This window comes from Tachypleus tridentatus, chromosome 6 (assembly GCF_004210375.1).
Source record: "Tachypleus tridentatus isolate NWPU-2018 chromosome 6, ASM421037v1, whole genome shotgun sequence".
Classification (NCBI taxonomy): Eukaryota; Metazoa; Arthropoda; class Merostomata; order Xiphosura; family Limulidae; genus Tachypleus; species Tachypleus tridentatus.
The window spans coordinates 69,869,962-69,891,212 of NC_134830.1; the positions used below are offsets into that span (position 1 = coordinate 69,869,962).

Consider the following 21,251-nt stretch of genomic DNA (forward strand, 5'->3'; position numbering starts at 1 on the left):
GAATTTAACATTTTTTCATACATTTTCATTTCTTTTGCTTCAGAATGATTACTTTGTACTGTTTTCCAAACTAAAGCCACTAATAGTACATTTTGATATAACTAGTATTATAACTTTAACATGAATCATAAGTCTATTCACAACTCTACAAGCATATATTGTAAAGAAAAACCATATCTGCAGTTTAGATAAGCATTCTTATAGAGTTGTTCTCCAAACTTCATTCCAATGCTTTAGACACTAAAATCAAATCACTACTGGTACAACTTTAAAGTTTATTTCAGTAGATAAGACAATCCAATTACTGGATTTCCTGTAAAAATTGCATTATTGTAACTTGTTGTATGAGTACATAAATTCTGTACTGTATACTGATGCAACTCTCTTACTCATCCATTATAAATATAAGTACACGCAGATAAAAAAAAACACAAGCATCAATGTTTTTATAACACTTTTTATATCAAATTCACATACTTATTAATTAATATTATTATAGTATAATAAAGATATTATTCTGGTTGGGTTTACAAAAAAACAAAAAGCAGAAAAAGACATTCATTAATTAAAAATATATATTTATTACTAAGGCTGGATGTTTTAATCATTATAATTCTACAAGCAACAATGACATCAATTAGTATAACAAAGTAATTGATTACTCAAAATTACAATTAAATTCATTAAGCAAAATTAGTGTTACCAATTATTCAAATAATTAATATAAATTCTGATTATATCAACAGTCAAAAAAATTATCACTAACTAAAAATGGTGTTTGCTTTTATCAACTGTTTGACTACTCCAACAATCAATCAACTGAAAATAATCAACTAATCAAAACAATACAATCAAACTTGCTTGTCCTGTCTATTATCACACAGTTACTGAGGTTATCTACCATTGTCACTAACTTCTAACTGCTTGTTACAATGACAACAACTAGCTGGCAGCTCCCATCACTAACAGTTTTTTCATTATGCCTTTTTTTTTTCTTTCCTTGTATGTGTATGTTGGTGAAATGCTGAATAGAAAGAAGGCAAATTGTCTAGCAGCACCCACCATAAACTTTTATTTGTTGCTGGTGAACTGCTGACTGGAAGGAAGATAATTTTTGGCAACATATGATGCCAAACATATTTTTCTTCAGTTGTTAATTATGATGAACAGCTTGCTAGAAGGAAAGCAGTGCCACAAAACTATTTTTTGTAGATTAATGAGACTGTTGATCAACAAGTACTGCTATTGGTTTTTACTATTTCTTACTAATCAACTTTAAGTATTAGTTCAAGTTCTTAGGATTTTACCACATTCATATTTCAGAAATTTTGTAAGCTCAAAACAGATGACCAATTTTCCTTATTGCTGTGTTCTTGCACATTAAATACTGATTATATAACAGAATTGATGTGAAAATATATTTTTATGACACATGATTTAATGTGCATTCACAAAATTATTATACAAGTTGCAGAAATATGTATATTGAAAATATTTAATCAGATTTATATGTAGTTCTGAATTAAAGATTAGTCAATTGCCATCTGCTTTAAAGGTAAAATAGCATTAAACAAGTAGTAATGTTAATGTATAAATTATCACTCTCAAACTTTCAAATAAGAATGGAAAAAACAAACTATTTTAAAAATTTTTTAGAAACTTTGAAATTTCTTGGAGAGGGTGGGGTGGTAGACTGTCAAGTACCTCCTAAATTTAACCTGCTACTTTCTAACTTATTTAAATTGAAAGTCATGCAGTTACAGTATATGTACATGTGGTTAAGATATAGCATACAAGTACATTTGTTATTCTGGCTGTAACTATATATAACTTAAGTCTGTAGAAGAAGAAGGAAAGTGAGAGAGAAAAAAAAGGACATTCAGTCTAAATGTGTGTCTGGTTTGTTGTAGGTTTTTCTAAAACCTTTGACCATCTACTGAATCTGTGAGTAATGTTAGTATGAAAAATTATTACTTAAAGTTAATTTACATTACCTTAAATTTAAACTTTTAACCAGAAACATTATAAACAAATCAAACTAACTTAACACATAAGACCTCATTTGTAAAATGCTTATTACCGATAAACTTAGTGCTTTCAGATACTGAATCACACTTGTATAAAAAAAAAACACTTCAAGTCTTCTTTGTAACATAAAAAACCAAGAGCAATAAAATTCTACAACACCTATAGGCACACACCCAAAAGCTAAACATAGCAACATCATGAACAATTGCTGAAACAACTCTGCATGAGGCTTTGCTAATGTGTATCTAATGTTTCACTTAGACATGTATGAAAAAATAATGGGTTAAAGCTTAGGATTACAGTAAACCAAGTACAAATTAAACAAGATATCACTGTCTCTAGAAATGCACATAAATTTATATTCACTGAGGAATACACTTCAACTTACAAACACATCTAAAAATACACACACAGACATATGTGAAGTAAACCATTAACACTATGTAATCTATTAATATTCCATTTACAAAAAAAATAAACTTTTAAAGCAAACTTAATATAATTATTCCTACACTATATTTTTTCTTTGTAGTAAATCTCACTATACATATATTAAAAACAGAGAACTGATCCAACTGTAAGCCAATGATTAGAGATATAGGGATAAATCAAAATCTTTAAAAATTACATTAAGCTAAGTAATATTTTTATTCTACTTAAATACAGCTGCATCAAATTTTTGTACAAGTTACTGAAAAAATACAGCCTGGTATTTTTCCTGTATGAAGCTTTAAAAAACAGACAAACAACAGCTAAATGTAGAAATAACCAACAGAGAATATGCAGTTGAAAAGGTTTGAAGAGTATATATGTTAAACTATATTCTAGATAACAAATCAACATTTTCAACCTTTACATTTCTCATTTCACTTTTACATTTGACATCAAAACATCTTAAAAGTCAGAAGAAAATAATATTTAGGTATATTAACTTTTGAAAAATACAAACATACTAAACAATGTCTTTCCATTTTTAGTAAGAAAGATTGAGAATCATCATTTAGTGAGTCTGTATTTTTCAAAAGTTAGTATATGGTAATGAATGGCTTAAAATTAATACTTCATTTTTGGCAAAATTTGTGGTAAATCTTTTTACAATACTAATAGATGTGAAAGATAATATCAAAATAAGTAACTGTCAAACATCCAAAAGAAATACAAAGTGAAACTCATAATAACTGCCAGGATTAAAAATAATTATCATTTTAGTCCAATTACTCTAGCATAGTTACAAATGGTGAAATAAATATCAATGGTATACACAAAACCTACTGACATTCTGAGCTATGCAAGTGTAGATTCTTGAACAACCAATTATCTTAAAACACTGTTTAAAACACTAAAATAACATGCAACATACCATTTCATATTTAAGTTTTTGTTTTAAAATTTGAAAACAAACAGAACAAAGTTATGTACATCAATTTTTGTGGACAGTGCTAATCTGAAGAAAGTTGAAAGTTACAAATATTTGTTAAAAGGTTATAAAACACATTAATGTAAAATATCCAATGTTTTAAAGTATTTTTAGTTTATTGTGTTAGAACTAATACACATTTTAATAAAATCAAGAAGAAATTTAGTAATGATAACATGAGTTATCACTGTTTCAAAAACATGCCTTTGCATCCAACATGTCAACAATTACACAAGTGTTATTCTTTCAAGTTACTATAATAACTTACATTTCAAAAATCAACAATTTCCTTCAAATATACTATGCAAGCTTCTAAAAGATTTGAAGACCAATGTCAGAACCTGATGTTTTAGTTTCTAACTAAATTAAAATCCTTACAAGCATCACGTAATAAGTCTTTAGTTTTGTATGTCCTAACTTGCTCTGGTACTACTTTTACTAAAGCTATAGTTTATCCAAAATTTCTCAGTTTTAAACTTTGAATTAAAGATAAATGATAACCCAAATACACATGCTAAATACTAAACTATTATGATACACACAGTTTTTTGAAAACTAGAAATGCTCTTTTAAAGTTAAATCTACACCAATAAAAAAGCGACTTTCAAATGTAAATAAGTATAACAATGTTCATAAAATTAATTAACAAAAACCATAATATCATTAAACATGCTTAGTGCATCTAAATTATTAAAAAGGAAATTTTGCTGTCAGTAACGTTGACATTTCACGATTATGTTATTATATCAATAATTAAAGCACCAAGAAATGGCGGGAATAAGCTAATGTAAATATATAACGTGGATAATTCATTTTAACTTTAAGCACATTTATTTAAAAAGGATGAATGTCCAATATCTTAAAGCTCAAAATATTTATTACGAATTTCTTTAAACTTACCTCATAAAAAGGTAATGTTCAGATTATAAGTAATTTAAAAATGTGCACGGAAACACAAACACAAAAATCAGTTAACATTCGTGCCATACTTTAGCCTTTACTTTAAGCCTCAGTAGGCTTACGATGCGATGATCCCAAATATTGACGCTAGAAACCACGATTTCCGGCCATAGAGGTACAATCTGACTACAACACCGAGTGATAACCGATGACAGAACCCGCTGAAAACAGTGAAAAAATTGATCAAGATATTTTGAACTGGAGTCAGGATTTAAAGTAAACAGGCTTGCGTTATTTATACGTCAGTCTACACAGTAGGTTTCATCCACTTCATGTAGTTTTTAATTATATTTAGAGATATGACTCATTAATTAAAATATAAATGGATATACACCTAAAATGCGCCAAAACAAAATGGCTCGTATCGTTAATATGGCCGCTAACGATACGGCGATGCAATAACCATGTTGGGAGAATTTAGAAACAGCTTCTTCGTTGACATTATAACAAGTTGATAATTCTGGAAAATTCGAGTAAAGAAACTCAACATATGATGTTTTTGCTGACAAAAACCACAAATTCCCACACAGATATTTCTTCACTCTGGACTTAGTTTACTTACATTTGAGATAATTATGCTCATCCCTGTCAATATTCCATACAGATGCTTAGAATTTCTTCCACGAACGTTTATGAGTTACAAAGATATATTGTTATACCTTATTTGATTGGTTTATTGAATAAAATACTAACATCTGGTTGGTTATCAATAGCTAAATGTCTCATTTTTTGTCGTAAAATAAAGGATTTGTGCTACCCTCTTTTGACGATTTTAAAGAATACAGATAGACATTTCAATTTACCCAAGTGCTTTGGGTTTAGTTCGTGTGAATAACACAGTTATGGTTTTTAAACAGTGTTCTTTAACAAGCACAAATAAATGGTAATATGTATAAATATTTCTGAGTGTTAATAATATTAAATATTGCATTTTATAATTGTTTTTGACATCTGTAATTTTTCAATAGGAAAATTTAAAAAGTTATTTCATTCTAGCTTTCAGCTTCTCGGTGGCACAGCGGTAAGTCTGTAGACTTATCAAGTTAGAAACGGGGTTTCAATAGCCATGGTAGGTACAGCATAGATAGCTCATTGGGGGGCTTTGCGTTTAACTATGTTAGAAAAAAATCAAAGTACTTCAGTTAAATAAAGGAATATTGAAGTGTAGTATCATAAATTAAGATTATATAGCTTGGTGTGTGTTATAGAAGATTAAGAAACTGTGTAAATATTGTTCTCAAAGCTGTTAAATTATTGTTATAAGCTTGTAATATTTTCAAGTAAAACCTATTTCCCACAGGTGTCACGTAAGAAACCCACAAATAACAGCACATTTAAGTTTAAAATAAAAAGCAGAGATAAATTTGAGTAAATGAACTAAATCTTTATCACAACACTACACATGTGCACCAACTAAGGTGAAATAATAGACTATGTTTTGCTCCGTTACTTTTTTCACTTGAGAATCGTCTAGTAGTAACTGTCTAATGGCTAAATAAGGTCCGCCTGAATTCAACAGTTAGACTAGGTTGCTTTTACAATGTGACAATCACTTGATTGCTTGTAAAGCAAAAATCTTACAACCATTTCAGCCATCAATTTACTGATCAACAGATGTTCCACCTTTTATAGCCGAGCGATCGTTATACAACGTAATATATACATTATACTACATAATACCAGTTGATAGCGTGGAAAGCAAGGAATGCCATTTCTTTTCAGCTGGTAACATTTCAATAAAATCGCCACCATAGCTTCAATGATATCTCTACCAAGTGATTAGGTGGTCATTGCTGGCACCTCGGTTGACTATCGTAGTTATTTTGCTGCTCCTAACTAACTACTTAGTTTAGTGACTCTCATACAGCAGGGTTGCATTGAATGGGCTAGCGCCAGGACCTCCACGTTTCCAAGTGTCAACTTCTAACTCTGAGGTTACAATATGATAGGCTACTGGATATGCTTCGTTTGTGATTCCCGCTGAACCCAAGACTGCCTCACGACCTGTGATAGCCTTGTCGACTCACCTCCCATCTCAGGGAGGGTCTCTGCTGCTCCACAGGTCATCGCTGTTTCCTGCAAATTTTCACCATTTCGTCTATTGGTAAAACAGCTTACATTGGCACCTCACAACCATTAATGACACTTCGTGTCTGATTTCCAGTTTGGTGACTGATCACCACCATTTATGGAGAAGTTTACTGTCATTTTACCAAACGCAAAAAAAATAAACATAATTTTTAGTTGCTAAGGGTTGGTGTTAAGTCTGACAGAAGTCCTTAACAGTTTTTGAACGTGTTTTGCCTCTTAATGTGTTTTTAGAACTGTTCTTCGGTGGACCAGAGGTAAAAATTATGTATACAACGCTAAAATCTGGGGCTCGATTCCCCACGGCCGATAAAACGCAGATAGCCTGCCTATTGTATAGCTTTGCACTGAAACAAATGAACAGAACATTTGTATTGTACATATTATTAGTAAGCAATATTATTTTAATGTCAATAATAGGGAAGGAAGGGAAGTAATTTACCATTTGTTTACCAACGATTGTACTAACAAATGAAAAACAATCACTACCTATGATACATGTATTTAATAGTCACACCTCATTAAAAACACACACAACTACAAATCGTAACTTAAGAACTGTGAATCATAAACCATGACCAAAATGTCAGAACACTTACAGATCACATATAACAACTTATGATTTATACAACAATAGGAGTATTAAACACTGCAACAGTATACCATGTTTAATACCTCCCAGTGGCTCAGTGGTATGTCTGAAGACTTATAACGCTAGAATTCGGGTTTCGATACCCGTGATGGACAGAGCACAGATAGCCCATTATGTAGCTTTGTGCTTAATTCAAAACAACAACAACAACCAAGTTAAATCTCATTACAAGAAAGACACAAGTAACAACAACATAAATAAAACAAGAAGAAACCATGGTTTAAAAAAGTCTTGAAACTGTATTGAAAAATAAATTGTAGTTCTTTCTTTTCCTTAGCTTTGAAATGTGTAATTTTTTTTAGGTGGATGCTATTCCAAATTAAAGTAACTGTTTATATCGTACCGTTATATAAGTTTCCTTCAAAGCATACTGTTGTTGTGTAAAATAAATGATAAATATGAAATTTATGCGAAAAATCTTGAACCACATTTTACAGCAAAAAATAGTCTCACTTTGGTAACAAAATGAAAATTTCGTTTTGATTCCAAGATTATACACCATACTGCATCATCACATCTCTTATTAAAAGCTGCCAACTATTTTAACCACTACTTTCAGTTTTGCTCAATTGAAAACTTATTGGCCTGTGAAATACAGTTTCTTTTTTCCTTTGTAATTTCGAGGACTTCCGCTAATTAAGAGAGAAATGTTTTCAGTTAAAACAACTCTGGAGTAATTCTGTTCAAGAAAAAAAGCTATTGCAGTTTTATAACCGCAATACTAAATTCCTATTGGAAACAGGAAAGCCAAAATTTCAATATGATACCTGTGACATGCAGTTTATCCGAATAAGAACTATAAAATTCAAAAAAAGTCTTTTTTTCTCATTAATTTATTTTTGTTTGTTTTGGATTTCTCGCAAAGCTACACGAGAGCTATCTGCGCTAGCCGTCCCTAATTTAGCAGTGTAAGAATAGAGGGAAGACAGCTTGTCATCATCAACCACTACCAACTCTTGGGCTACTCTTTTACCAGTAAATAGTGGGATTGATCGTCACATTATAACGACCCTGCAGTTGAAAGAGCGAGCATGTTTGGTGTGAGAGGGGTTCGAACCTGCGACCCTTAGATTACGAGTCGAATGCCTGAATCACCTGGCCATACTGGGGTTTTCTCTCTCATGGAATTTATTAAATGGGATATTTTAAACATTCTCAGATAAAAACACTTCACATGAAAAATATAATAGAAATATGCTTTTAATTACACGCCAGATTTAATGAAGTATCTGTTATTGTATTTATTAAGTGAATGGTTTTATTTTTGATATATTTCTTTTTTTTTCAAGATAAAGCTCTTTATTCTTCCACATAGCATCAAGTTTTCATTGCACTACAGGATTAAGAGATTAGGTAAAAGCTTCACCATATATTATTTTAGTCGTAAACCATTTCAGTTGTCAGAAGAAAAGAAATCGAATTAGAAATTTTGGCGTAGCAGTTTCGAATACTCGTCACCAAATATGCTCGTCCTTTCAGTCGTAGTGGCGTTATAATGTATCAGTAAATCCCACTCTACTTTATTAGAAAAAATAGGCACAAGAGTTAGAGGTTGTTGATGTTGATTAGCAGCTTTCTCTCCAGTTTATCACTGCTTAATTAGGGACAGCTAACTGAGATAGTGCTCGAGCAGCTTTACCGCAAAATTCAAACGAATCGAAACTTGGGCTACTTACAGTCGTTCATCTCGTTGAGACGTGTCTCAGAAACGCGGTTTAAGTACCATGTTAATAATAAAATACAACTTTAGGCCTGGTATGGCCAAGTGGGTTAAGGCATTCAACTCGTTACCCTGGATCAAAACTGCAAGGAATTCCATCATGTTGAAAACAGGAAAGCCAATACATCACATATTTTTACTGATTTCATAGAAGTCCTCGGTTGTATAGTGGTCAGTATCCCTGCCTGTCACGCGGGAGACCGGGGTTTAATTCCCCGCCGAGGAGAAGTTGTTTCTGGGAAAAGTCAAGGAACATCACCTGATAATATAATAGAAATCTACAAAACATACATCAGACCTATAATAGAATACGCATCTCCTACCTGGATAAACATAACATAAAAAACAATTACAGAAACTACAAAGAATAAAAAACTCAGTTTTCACTTCAGCCTATAAAGTAGCACTTCATTTCATGTACAAGTGTACAAACATAGAAACAATATCTGAAAGACATAATGCACTAAACTATTTTAATAAGAATTGGCATAAAAATGGCTTAATGTGTGATCTCGACAGACACTACGTGCATGATGAACATAGTCCTAAGTGCCTCTCTCCTATAAATATATATTTAAGAAATAAATATAAAATAAGCTGGCCACCACGCAGTAGACATTTAAAACTAGTTTTATTTTATTTTACCTTACTTTTCTTATTTTTTATCATTGTTATCAGTAGCATTTCATATGAAAAAAAAGATTATATATATGTATACAAGTGAAGGAAAAAAATTAAATAAAAAAAGGGATCCAATCAAGACTATACATGGACATTGCCCTGAAAAGGGCCTGAGTACTGGGTAATACTTTGGCCCAAAGTTCTACCCAATAACACACTCCAAGAGTAGACGATACCAAGGTGAGGGATGGAAGAGGTCTCGTGCACCTGACCCTCCTGGGTGTTCAAAAATTAACCTACCCAAATATCCACACAGAAGAAGTGAACAGTCGTACGCTAATTCAGTTTGTAAGTCTAAGGGTGACCAGTGTTTACCATTTTACAGTATTTATTTACTTTTCAAAACTACCTTCACGAAACCCTAAACAACACGAAGAACACGTGACTTTGTTTCTAATTGGGTAGGCGAAAACCAAACTTCATTTCCAAATAAAGACTTAATACATATGTCTATACATGTATGCATATGTACTTGCACATATAGTTCTACAGAAGATGGTTTTATGTAGAGAGTTAACAACACGATATAAAAATGATTTTCACATGTGCTAATTCCTTTATTGGATTAGGAGGGGCGATATCATTGACATCCATTAATATTGTTTTTCTTTCTTAGAATGAAAACAGTTAACCACATACATTAAAAGTATATTAACTAAATAGTAAGGAGTTTAGGCTTAGGCCTGACATGGCCTGGTGGATAAGGCACTCGACTCGTAATCCCATCACACCAAACATGTTCGCTCTTTCAGCTGTGGGGGCGTTATAATGTTATGGTCAATCTCATTATTCACTGGTAAAAGAGTAGCTCAAAAGTTGGAGGTGGGTGGTGATGACTAGCGCCGATAACCCTCGTGTAGCTTTGTGCGAAATTCAAAGCAAACCAACTTTAGGCTTAAAAAATAATAATTTAATATACTTTTTTCTATCATTTTTACGTTGTGAAAATTTCAAAACCTTATTAAGAGATGTCGTGTTGAAAAATATATTAATAATACTTTATTTCGTTTTCGAATTTGAATTTCTTTAAATCTTTTGCTTTTGACCAGAAAGCACCATTTTATACAGGTTGATTTTAGCTTTGCGCAATAGCCGTACGCAAATCGTTGGTTCTGCTAACTTTCTATTCAGCGCTCCTGACCTTGTAAAACGGATAAACTATTAATTGCAGTGTCGATTTTGGCGTTTGTTGCGATCAGCACCCTGCACGTGGATACATGTTTCTCTCCTCTGGGGCCCGCCTTGCTGTCAATACTCTGTCCACTACGGAGGGTTAACTTTGTATATAATATCAGTTTCAAAGTGATTGGTATTCATTAACATATCTCTTTTTGATATTTTAGTTTGCTGAATGCAGTACTCACAAGTTCTGGTTTTAAACCATAAAAAAATTAAAAACTAACAAAAAATTATCGTGACTTACGACCTAATCTGCCACAGTTGTGTCAAATCATGCTAAACATCAATATTTTTTACTAAATATGTTATTAATTATTATCAATTTATTTTCACTGTATTTAATTTCTGTTTGTGTGGAATTAAGCACAAAGTTACGCAAGGGGCTATCTGTGCTCTGTCCACCACGGGTATCGAAACACGTATTCTAGCAGTGGGAGTCCGCAGACATAACGCTGTGTCACTGGGGGCATTATTTTTAATAAACTGAAAATGTGTTAGTTTTTTTTCTCTATACTCCTCTTAGTTCGTACATTTTTATTCAAAATTCGAGACGTGTAAAAATAGCACTTCAGAACTATGTTTTGTATTCACTCACTACCTGAGAAGCATTTCGTTCAATATCACAACCCGTCAGTTAATTTGGGTAACGAGATATAAAAAAAGATTTTTCAAAGTACTTTATATATATGCAAAACACAAACTCCAATTTAAACGCGTTGCTAAAACATTGCAAACCACTATTCCTGGAGCTTCTGATAAAAGTCACCACCATTCAGTTTGTAACCTATAATAATCCAAACTATTATTTGATAAAAGTTTGTATACGTGTGTATGTATCCGCTTTTAACTGGCAAAGTATTGGACAGATTGTTATGAAATGTGGCACATACCTTTATTGCTCCCTGGTGAGTGACACAGAGGTCAGCATTTATGTATAACCCAATTACATTTCCAAGATATCCACCTATATCATTTCCTTTGAACGGATTTTTTTTTCAGATTCAGATGGTATTCAATAAATAGGAAATTGAGTCACATTTGAGTTTTCATTTGATTATTTCTTTGTTTACCATGGCCCGGTATGGCCAGATGGTTAAGCCGTTCGACTCGTAATCCGAGGATCGCGGGTTCGAATCCCTGTCACACCCAACATGCTCGCCCTTTTTGCCGTGGGTGTGTTCTAATGTGACGGTCAATCCCACTATTCATTAGTAAAAGAGTAACCCAAGAGTAGGCGGTGGGTGTTAATGACTAGCTGCCTTCCCTATAGTCTTATACTGAAGTCTTACACTGGTAAATTACGGACGGCTAGCGCAGATAGCCCTCGAGTAGCTTTGCACGAAATTCTAAAAACAAACAAACAAACAATCGTATACCATACTCTCTAAATTTACCTACGTAGGCTTATCTGATGTCTTATTATAAAATACGTTTACCATACTATTAAAAATGTATAATTAAAGACGAATAGCAACGAAAATCATGTCTTATGTTTGTTTTAGAGCAAAGCCACATTGGGCTATCTACTGTGTCCATCGTCAGAAATTGAACCCCGGATTTGAACGTTGTAAGACCATAAACTCACTTCTTTTCCACAGGGGCACAACGTCTAAAGAAAATGTAGAAAAATCTCAGATTTGTGATTCGTTTCCAAGTCTTCCAAACTCCCCACTGTGTTTCTTTGCAGGAGTTACCTCCATTCACTTTTCCATTAAACTATAGGCTGTGTGTACTTTCTGAGGGTCCCAAAAAGTGTTCCGTTTCAAGAGTAAGTAAAACCAAAATTTGGAGAAGCAAATATTTTTATTTTTTGTTTTTGAAGTTTATATGCCATGCTTTTTGGTAGTCTATAAGGTGCATAATTCTTGTTGTGATTCATGGCATACACAGGTTTAACAAATGTCATGGTGATAAAAACTACAACGTTAAGCATCACTTATGTGACGTCATTTTAGTTCACACTGACAAACAGATAACACACTATTGTATAATAGTGCGAGTGGTTAACACAAGTGACTCCTCCTGGCGGCCATCGGTTACCATTTCGGGAAATTATTTTATTAATGTTATAACGCCGTAAATAGTTTACAATCTGTATTTAAACTTCACCTTTCTGTAGCTATTTTCAGAGCTGTTCTTTGTTAGCAGTTTTTCATATCATGTGTTATGTGATCATAAAAGGAACAGATTTGTAATTGCGTTGTTTAAACATGAAATTCTTCGGAGTCGTAAAGAAATGCAACTCTTTTTATTTAATTTTATTTTTGTATAATAGAATAAATGAATGTTACAAAATGACAAACCATTTTTGTGTAAAAAGTGTTGAAACAGGATTAGAAATATAATTTTTACTGAAGTTTTCAAAGTTGGTATGCAACTATGCATGTGGAACATATTCACTGGTTCGGATAGGAACATCTTTGTATTTAGTTAACGGAGAATACTCAACTAGTCATAGTATAGTATTTCTATAGCTTCATTTGTGACTGGAGGATTATGTCTCTGAGGGAGAATATTTGTAAACCTAATTAGCAAAAATAAATTTCGTGGAATACAATAATTCAAGTAATTATTATCTTTAACATAATCAATAACACACGGTTAAGGAAAGGTTGTTTCACCTATCAACCCACCCATATCACCCATCGAGAAACCTAAGGTTATTTGCAAAGTCTGGTAAATAATCACAAACCACGGTGTATACAAGACATTCTCTAGATACATGGGTGAAAGAAACAAGTTGCAAAATTAAAAAAAAATTCATATACGTGTAAGATGAAAATTTGTCGCAATATCCGTAAAAGGTACATTTAGTATCAAAAATATAAAACTACATCCCCTCACTCCATTAGAATAACATATAAAATGAAAAGCCATACTGTCCACTATAACACTCCATAAGAATGTCGTTAACAGCAAGAGTACCAGTTGATAGTTCAATGCAGTTAAATATTTATAGGTTTAAGTTTTCTGGTGTGTTGAGATATGACAATAATTATTTCTACTGATTTGTTAAACATGATTAGCTTTATTGATTCTTAAGTAAGTTTTTAAATGACTACAGTTTTACGATGGTTGAGCGTGCCGTGCTATGGACTGAAAGGTTCAAGATTCCAGCCATTATAAGACACTAAACATTATCTTTACTTTCAGTCGTGAGGGCAGTATAATTATGACGGTGAATTATGTTATTCCGTTAGGAGTATCTATACAGGTGGTAAGTATTGCTGGCTGATTACCTGCCCTCTCGTCAGTTGTTCAGAAATGTAATGTCTATATTTGATTTTTTGGGTTTATGACTTCTCTTTCTTTCATTATTAAGATAAAAGAAAAAACTCCAAATGTTGTATCATATAGGGAACCCTTTTAAAAAAAAACTTTGTTCTTTTTATTCAAATATCAATATATATATAAAAATCAGTGTCGTAACTCACATTTTAAAACTTATGCTCATATAATGCATTAATTCTCATCTTACTAAGTTTCATTGTTTAAATCACTTCCATGACAATTATCATTCACAAAGTTCTGAGCTAAATATAACAACATTTGGAAACGTAATAGAAAGTATTTTCTACAAAATTTAACATAAACATCATCTAGCACGAAGTATTATACAATGCATAAGGATAATACTTATTGTACACATCAGTAAAATAATCATATTTTAAAACTCAGATTCAGAAGAAATAGTAAAATTGGTTAACGAATCTCAATGAAAAGGTTACTAATAATTATTGAGCATTAAAAAAAACCTGTTAATATAAATCAAAACAATTACTATATGCATTTGCATACGTTCAGGTACCAGTTTACGAACCCGTACATCGCACAAAAATGACACAAAGCCCCCCACAGGTGGCCTAAAGGGTCGAATCCGAAAGCCGACCTCCTTATGTCATCCCCAGAACGGCTCTAAGGGAACTTAATAGAATTGGTGACAATTGGTCTAGCGGTTTGTCTGTCGCCTCTGAGTGGCACAGCTGTATGTCTGCAGACTTATACTGCTAGAAACCGGGTTTCGATAGTCGTGGTGGGCAGAGCACAGATAGACATTTGTGTAAATTTGTGCTTGAATACAAACCAAATAAACAGTTCGTCTGTTAAAAGCAGATACAAATAAAACACACTCAGTCTTTTGTGAAATGATGCTTTAGACCTAGTAGCTAACATCCGAATAACCACAATTTAATTAACGCGTTTTAGACAAATTAAAGAGCAAATATATTTATATTCAAGTAAAATAGGAAACCTATTATTGCTGATTGTAATGATGTGATTTTTATTTTCATTACTGTGCTAATCATAGCATGAGAGCATAGTATCTCTGATGGAATAAGGTATGTCCCAGAACCTTGGTGAGTTTTCAGAGCTTCACTCTCATAAAGTCAGCTAGAATTATTGATGTCACTCGTCCTCATTTTGAGTGAACAGATGAAAAATGCTTCTAAAATATTGCTTAATGTGGCATGCTGAGGCCATTTGGGTTGATTTATATATCACCACATGTATGAGCTTTTAATATCTCAGGACTTCATCATATATCAGCTTTTTGCAGCACAAAATGACAGATTGCATAGATCCCTTCATGTCGTATGTATATCTGGGATATATCCTTGATAAACTAAGAGCCATTTCGAGGTGAGAGAGTAGTTGTTGACATTGTATTTAAACAAAAAGTACGTGTGTGAATACGATTAAGTGTTAAAAATATTGTCAAGTTGACAAACCACCAGATGAAGCTTATCATTTGATAACATTTAAAGGTCCCAGCTGACAGGGAAGCTGCTTCAGAATTTTTCCTAATAAATGTACAATGGACGAAAGAAAAGCAAATAAAGTTAACACTTGACAGGTACTTATAACATTACCAGCAAGCAACAATGAGATGAAACCATTTTATTGCTAATTTTTCATAAAGAATTTTCAAAGGAAGATTTCTTTTTTGTGGTTACATCAGGTTGCCACATTGAATTTATGAGCACAGCAACAAGCAATACAACATATGCTCCTTAGCTTGAACTATATAGCACTGATTCCATTAAACATTTTGATTAAGTTTAGTTCTGTAGTTTGGAAACCATTTTAGTATAGCTCCACCTATGCTTTGATAGGATACAAAATGGACAGGAGTCATATACTGTGCAGAGTTCAACATAAGAGAAAGTAACACTCGCAGGAATTTGTCCTTATATAATGATGAGTTGCAACTTCTTTATAGTAGGCATTTTCTAGCATAGCAGTCTCGAATTAAATAGACATTCTAAGTGAAAATTTTCTTTAGGAACATACTACTGAGTTCTTGGGATATCATCTGGGCATTAGAGACTCTATGATATAATTGAGGCTGTATTTGTGACAACAAGTCATGAACTGGTAACTTCAACTTAGTTACCAAGGAAAAAAATATATATATCTGCAGTAATTGTTATATCGGTTGAACTAATGATAAATTTTAACGTTTTACCATAAAACCGTTTATTGGTTTGTACTTCAGATTGGCAATCGGTATACAAGGAAAATTTAATAAAGATTTAAATTAATTGGCAGTGTAAAATTTTACATATAGTAAAACGATCTTATAGGTTAACCTCGCAATATTTGAATGAATAAAGAAACAACTTTAAAATATGGTTTATCAATTTGCTTATTCTTGTTGTAAACAAGGTTATGTTGGTCTTTCTTCGAAATGATAGCAGAAATGTTTGAGAGAAAATGTTAATTTTAGGACATTCGATACATAAAACTAAATCGAATGTATTGGAATACATGTCAGGATACGTAATGTAATTTCACATTTAAATTATTTTAATAAATCCTAATTGAGGCTTTCCCTATGAAATGAATTTACTTATTCATAAGCGTATACCTACAACAACTGATGGGTTTTGAGTGAGACATGTCACCCAAACTTTTTTAGTTTACCTTTATTCACCCCTCAAAACACAGAAATCCGTGTGAAAATTTACGCTTTTACTTTGTACTTTGCATAATCTAGCTATTGAACTATTTTAAGCCCACAGAACCTTATAAAGTCCATGTTATCTACCTCTCAATAGTTTAACCATGGATGCACACCAATGCATTAGTCAAAGTCGAAGATTTACCAGATCAGTTCAGTTAAGTATCTAACTTTTTTAGTACTTTCTAAACAAAATGTTTCAAAAAGTTCGAAAAAAAGTATCTTAGAAACCAGCTCCACGTGTTTTCTCAAGCTGTGTTTGAGAGAAAGGATCACAGTATAATACTGTACGTATACTGCTGTTTGCATTCTTGTCATCGTATAAATGAATAAGCCTTGTAACAACTAAAAGGAATTAAGTCTTAAGGAATAAAAACATTAGCCACTGCAAGTCATAGACTTGATAAAAAATGAATATACGTTCCTGCATTAGTATCATGTCACGAACATATAGATATCGGCTTAAATTTTGACATTTGTGTTTCATTTGGGGATAATATGTTAAGTGGTAGTTCTTATAGTGATTGTGATAACAGAAGAATGGTTTTTCTCTATTACAGCATTGCTTTTCCATACAGATAAATAGGTGGCAAAAGACTTGTAATTTTGTTAAAGATATTACCGTTATGATATATTTTACTGTATCACAGACATTTTTCTGTTACGTAATATATGTGAAATTCTCACAATATATTTCATCTTAATGACCATTAAATTAAAAAAAGCAGCGTGTGCAATCATTTTCGGTTTTCATCATATGCTGAAACCTAGACTCTTGACTTATCGCAAGATAGATAGGCCAATCCCATATTATTGTCTTTAAAAGTCAGATCACAATTTCCACATACAAGATACGTGAAACCTAACAGTGCAAAATAATTTCCAGAGACACCAAGCCAAATCGGGAAAGATTTCAGGTATAGTCATGTTCTAAGCTATTGCATTATTGAGCATTTAAATGATTTTGTTTTGTCAATTTTTAAGATTACATAGCAATTTCGTATGCCTATTTTTCTATTGGGACATATTCTATGTATTAACTGTTTGTTATTAATCAACTTGTTTGTTATATCTCTAGAATTTTGGGCACTTGTAGTTCTTATAATGGATTACTATGTGTTGTTCAACAATGTTAGTGTCTAGTTAAAATAACAGTTCCATTCTAATTGATTTAAGTTAATTCAATTTTGATTGAGAATGATTTTAATACTTAAAGTTAAGTCAAATGGAAGACCATCTTAAGATAGAAAAGAGAAAACTGTGGAAAGAAGAGCTTTCCTTAACTATATTTTACCACAGTGTATTTTTACATCAAAACATTTTTTAATATTTCTACCGCATTCTTACTCAGAATCAGAAAAATCTGGTCTACATTTTATGCAAAATTATTCCAAGTTATTAATTACTATATCAGGAGTTGGTAAATGGTGATATCTGTTATTTTAATAGTTTTATTGTAGCTTTTACCAACCTTGGTGCAAAAATTTTTATAATTGTCTCTTCAGATTGGATACTACTACTAAAATTTAAAAGCTGTGAACTGTGAAAGAAAATTTGGCGCTATCTAAAAAATAACCTCAACATTGATGGAGTCAAAACCTGTAGTGAAAGTGTTGTCTAATATTCTTTTCTTTGTTTTATATTTTTAGTGTTGCACGTTGTTTATTTCCATGTTGTTTTAAAATGAATTATAAATTTAGATTTATTTCTGCAATAATTCATCATAAATGTTATTCAATTCAAATACTTTTATCTTTATTAAATAGCCCCAAGTGTATACGGTATGTCTGCGGAATTACAACAATAGGAACTTGGGGAAGGGGGGGCAAAGCACAAATAGTCCCTTTGTGCTTAAATTCAAAACAAACTTTATTAATGAAATAAAGCTTTGTTTTCCCTTTTACAAACTATTGTTTATTCATTTAATTTCTCCCGTACTGTTCTTGTGTTTATTATGAATTGTCTTTATTTTCGTTTATATATAAGTAAACTGAATATGTCTATTATGATTTTACGCTGGATCTTGTCTTAATTAAATTAGCAAGCAATTCATCGCATTATTCTCTGCTTACTAGGTTCTCCAATGTCTCGTTATTGTTTCATTTAAATTATGATATTGTAACAAAAAACAGAATAATTTAAATCTTTCATGTAGATTTAATAACAACAGTTTTTTCAGAACACAAACACGTGGAACTTAAAAAATGTAGTTTAAAACAAGGTTTGAACGCTACTGTATATATATATATATATAAGCGTTGAAACATAAAATACAAGGAGTGAGTCTCCATAATTACTCACTACCGGAAAGTAGATGTCATTGAAAGAATGTAAGTAATTGTTATGTAAACTAAAATGATTGCATCGGAGTCAAAATATCTGTTGTTGCTCAACATACTGTCAGGATAACGAAATTATTAAAACTCGTTATACCAGTTTGTGGCGTGAGCTTGTTGTGTAATTCAATGTACAGAACTATTTTAACCAGTAATTACGCTGAAACTATCTTATAATATTACGTCATGAATGCTTAAATGGTCATTAGTAAAAGAAAATAGGAAATTCGTAGATTTACTTTATTTATAGACGTGAAAACAGGGGCTCTTTCTCGGTAAAACCTATATAAATAAATTTCGATTGTCTTTTTTTTTATCTCCTGCATGTTTTATGACTTTCGTATAACGCCAGAAGTTAATTAATCGACTTATTACTTGTTTTTAATTTATATTCAAATCCCAGATAGGAAAGTAATGTCCCCGATAGGTCAGCGATGAGTTACGGACTTGCGACATTAAAATTGGGGGCTCGATTCTCCAGTGGACAGAGCCCTACATAACAACAGAAGCGTAATATTTGACAAGAATGAATCAGTGAAATCAGTTGCTGTTTTTTAGGTCCCACCAGTATAAACTGTGTACCTACATACATAAAGTCTTTGGAGCTCACATTGTAGTGTGTGATGTGCATTAATATAAATTTGTGTTTTATTAAATACAGATATCTGTCTCCGATATTATTTCAACTGGTGCAGTTAAGTAAATTTGTTGATACTGTACAAGTACATGAATGTTATAAGGGTATGCTCACTGTTAAGGAATGTGCAGCTTTCATGACCTTGTATACTAAATTTCTTAGAAGTAATTTTTGACTTGGTGGAATAGTATATGTAAAGGCACAACAACAAATCTTACGAGGCTTAGTCGTATTTTATTTTGTTATCTCTTATAATCGCAATAAAATGATGGCTTAGTTTGATATATCGGTGAGTGTCTGATGAAGTATTCTTCATGACACTGTTAAATTCTGGTTTTTCACAGAACTTATACTTTATATAGTTGCATAAATTTGAAGTGTCCAATTTTCGCTGCAAATACACTACCTATCTTTTAAAATTTTATATCGAGGTAAGTCTGTATAGTAATTCTAGCTCAGCTACTGGAATATTTCAAACTACGGGATAGAAAATAATTAAATATTCGTTGTGAATGCTGCAAAAGTCAAAATTCATTGCAACTTATTGGGAAACAAAATATTGGTATTTAAGTTAAAAATGACAGTCATTGAAACTAAATTTTACTCTTCAAAGGAGTTTCAAGTTAAGTTAAAAAACAACACCAATAGAGTAAATGACACCATCGTGACTGGAACGCACGACCGCATTTATTTTTTTGAACGAACAAGGAGTGGTGTAAGGAATCATGATGTATAACTTGTTTAGACACCCACATAAACACATTATATATAATGTATCTCAGAAGCGGATATTATAGTCATATTTGAGCCTAGCCTGAAATATGTTTTAATTATCTCCAGTTACTTTTTGTGAGTATAAAATATACAACTAACGGAAAAACTGACTGTTAATGTTTTTTAGCACAAAGCTAGACATTAGGCTATCTACGCTTTGTCCGTTTATTTTCAAGGAATTGAACCTCGGATATTAGCGTTGTAAGTTCGGAAACTAACTGCTGACCAGCCGTGAGACTAAAAAAGGAGAGTAGATTCCTTTTTATCGTATTTATGAAATTTCATTGTTTCAAACAATTAAAAGTTCTTCGTTTATCATACACTTGTTTTAGATTATAACTCTTCTCCATTAACACGTAATGCACATTATTTTATATAAACTGTTGCCTATAAATAAATATATATTAATAGCTTATATGTAGCAACTTTTCACTCTCATTCTAGTACTATACATGCGTATGGTTTCTGTTGTGTTTTTTTTTTTACAGCACCTCCCTGAAACAAATAGAAAAGTTGTCACGGAATAAATAAATATATACAAAGTTTTAATTAAACGATGTTATAACTTTTAACTCTTTGTACTTCATCTTTTAAAGACCCTCCTTGGTAAAGTAGCAGTTATACGAAATTTTGAAATGGAAAATACTTGTAAAATTTTGTAACGAGTTCTAACGTTTAACAGTTTCTCTTACATAGTTTGGTAAAAATAATGTAGTCTAGTCCACGTAATATAATAAATTGACATTTTCGCGATAACGTTTTTTTCAGGTTACGTTTGCCGCTTGGCTCTAACTTGACAAACAACATTCCAACGTAA

At 32.0% G+C, this 21,251-nt stretch overlaps 2 protein-coding genes across 17 annotated transcripts in view; one reads left to right on the top strand and one right to left on the bottom strand.

Annotated features, from left to right (window-relative positions):
* The window catches only part of LOC143252762 (uncharacterized), an 85,639-nt gene extending 80,493 nt beyond the window's left edge, over window positions 1-5,146 (bottom strand). For 2 of the 11 annotated variants that reach the window (XM_076505408.1, XM_076505404.1), the window contains exon 1: window positions 4,968-5,146. The gene's annotated coding sequence lies outside the window, so the exon portion shown is untranslated. Of the gene's footprint in view, window positions 1-4,345; window positions 4,859-4,967 lie in introns of those variants that run through there. The other 9 variants (XM_076505400.1, XM_076505401.1, XM_076505406.1 and 6 more) reach the window with 8 other exon arrangements.
* Window positions 5,147-17,586: 12,440 nt separating this feature from the next.
* Window positions 17,587-21,251, top strand: part of LOC143252764 (calcium uptake protein 1 homolog, mitochondrial-like) — an 84,779-nt gene continuing 81,114 nt past the window's right edge. For 5 of the 6 annotated variants that reach the window (XR_013029127.1, XR_013029133.1, XR_013029128.1 and 2 more), the window contains exon 1: window positions 18,981-19,017. Coding sequence is in view for 2 of the 6 variants with exons in the window: in XM_076505413.1 (XP_076361528.1) it covers window positions 19,002-19,017 (16 nt within the window). In the remaining 4 variants the exon portion in view is untranslated. Of the gene's footprint in view, window positions 17,605-18,980; window positions 19,018-21,251 lie in introns of those variants that run through there. The other variant, XR_013029132.1, reaches the window with a different exon arrangement.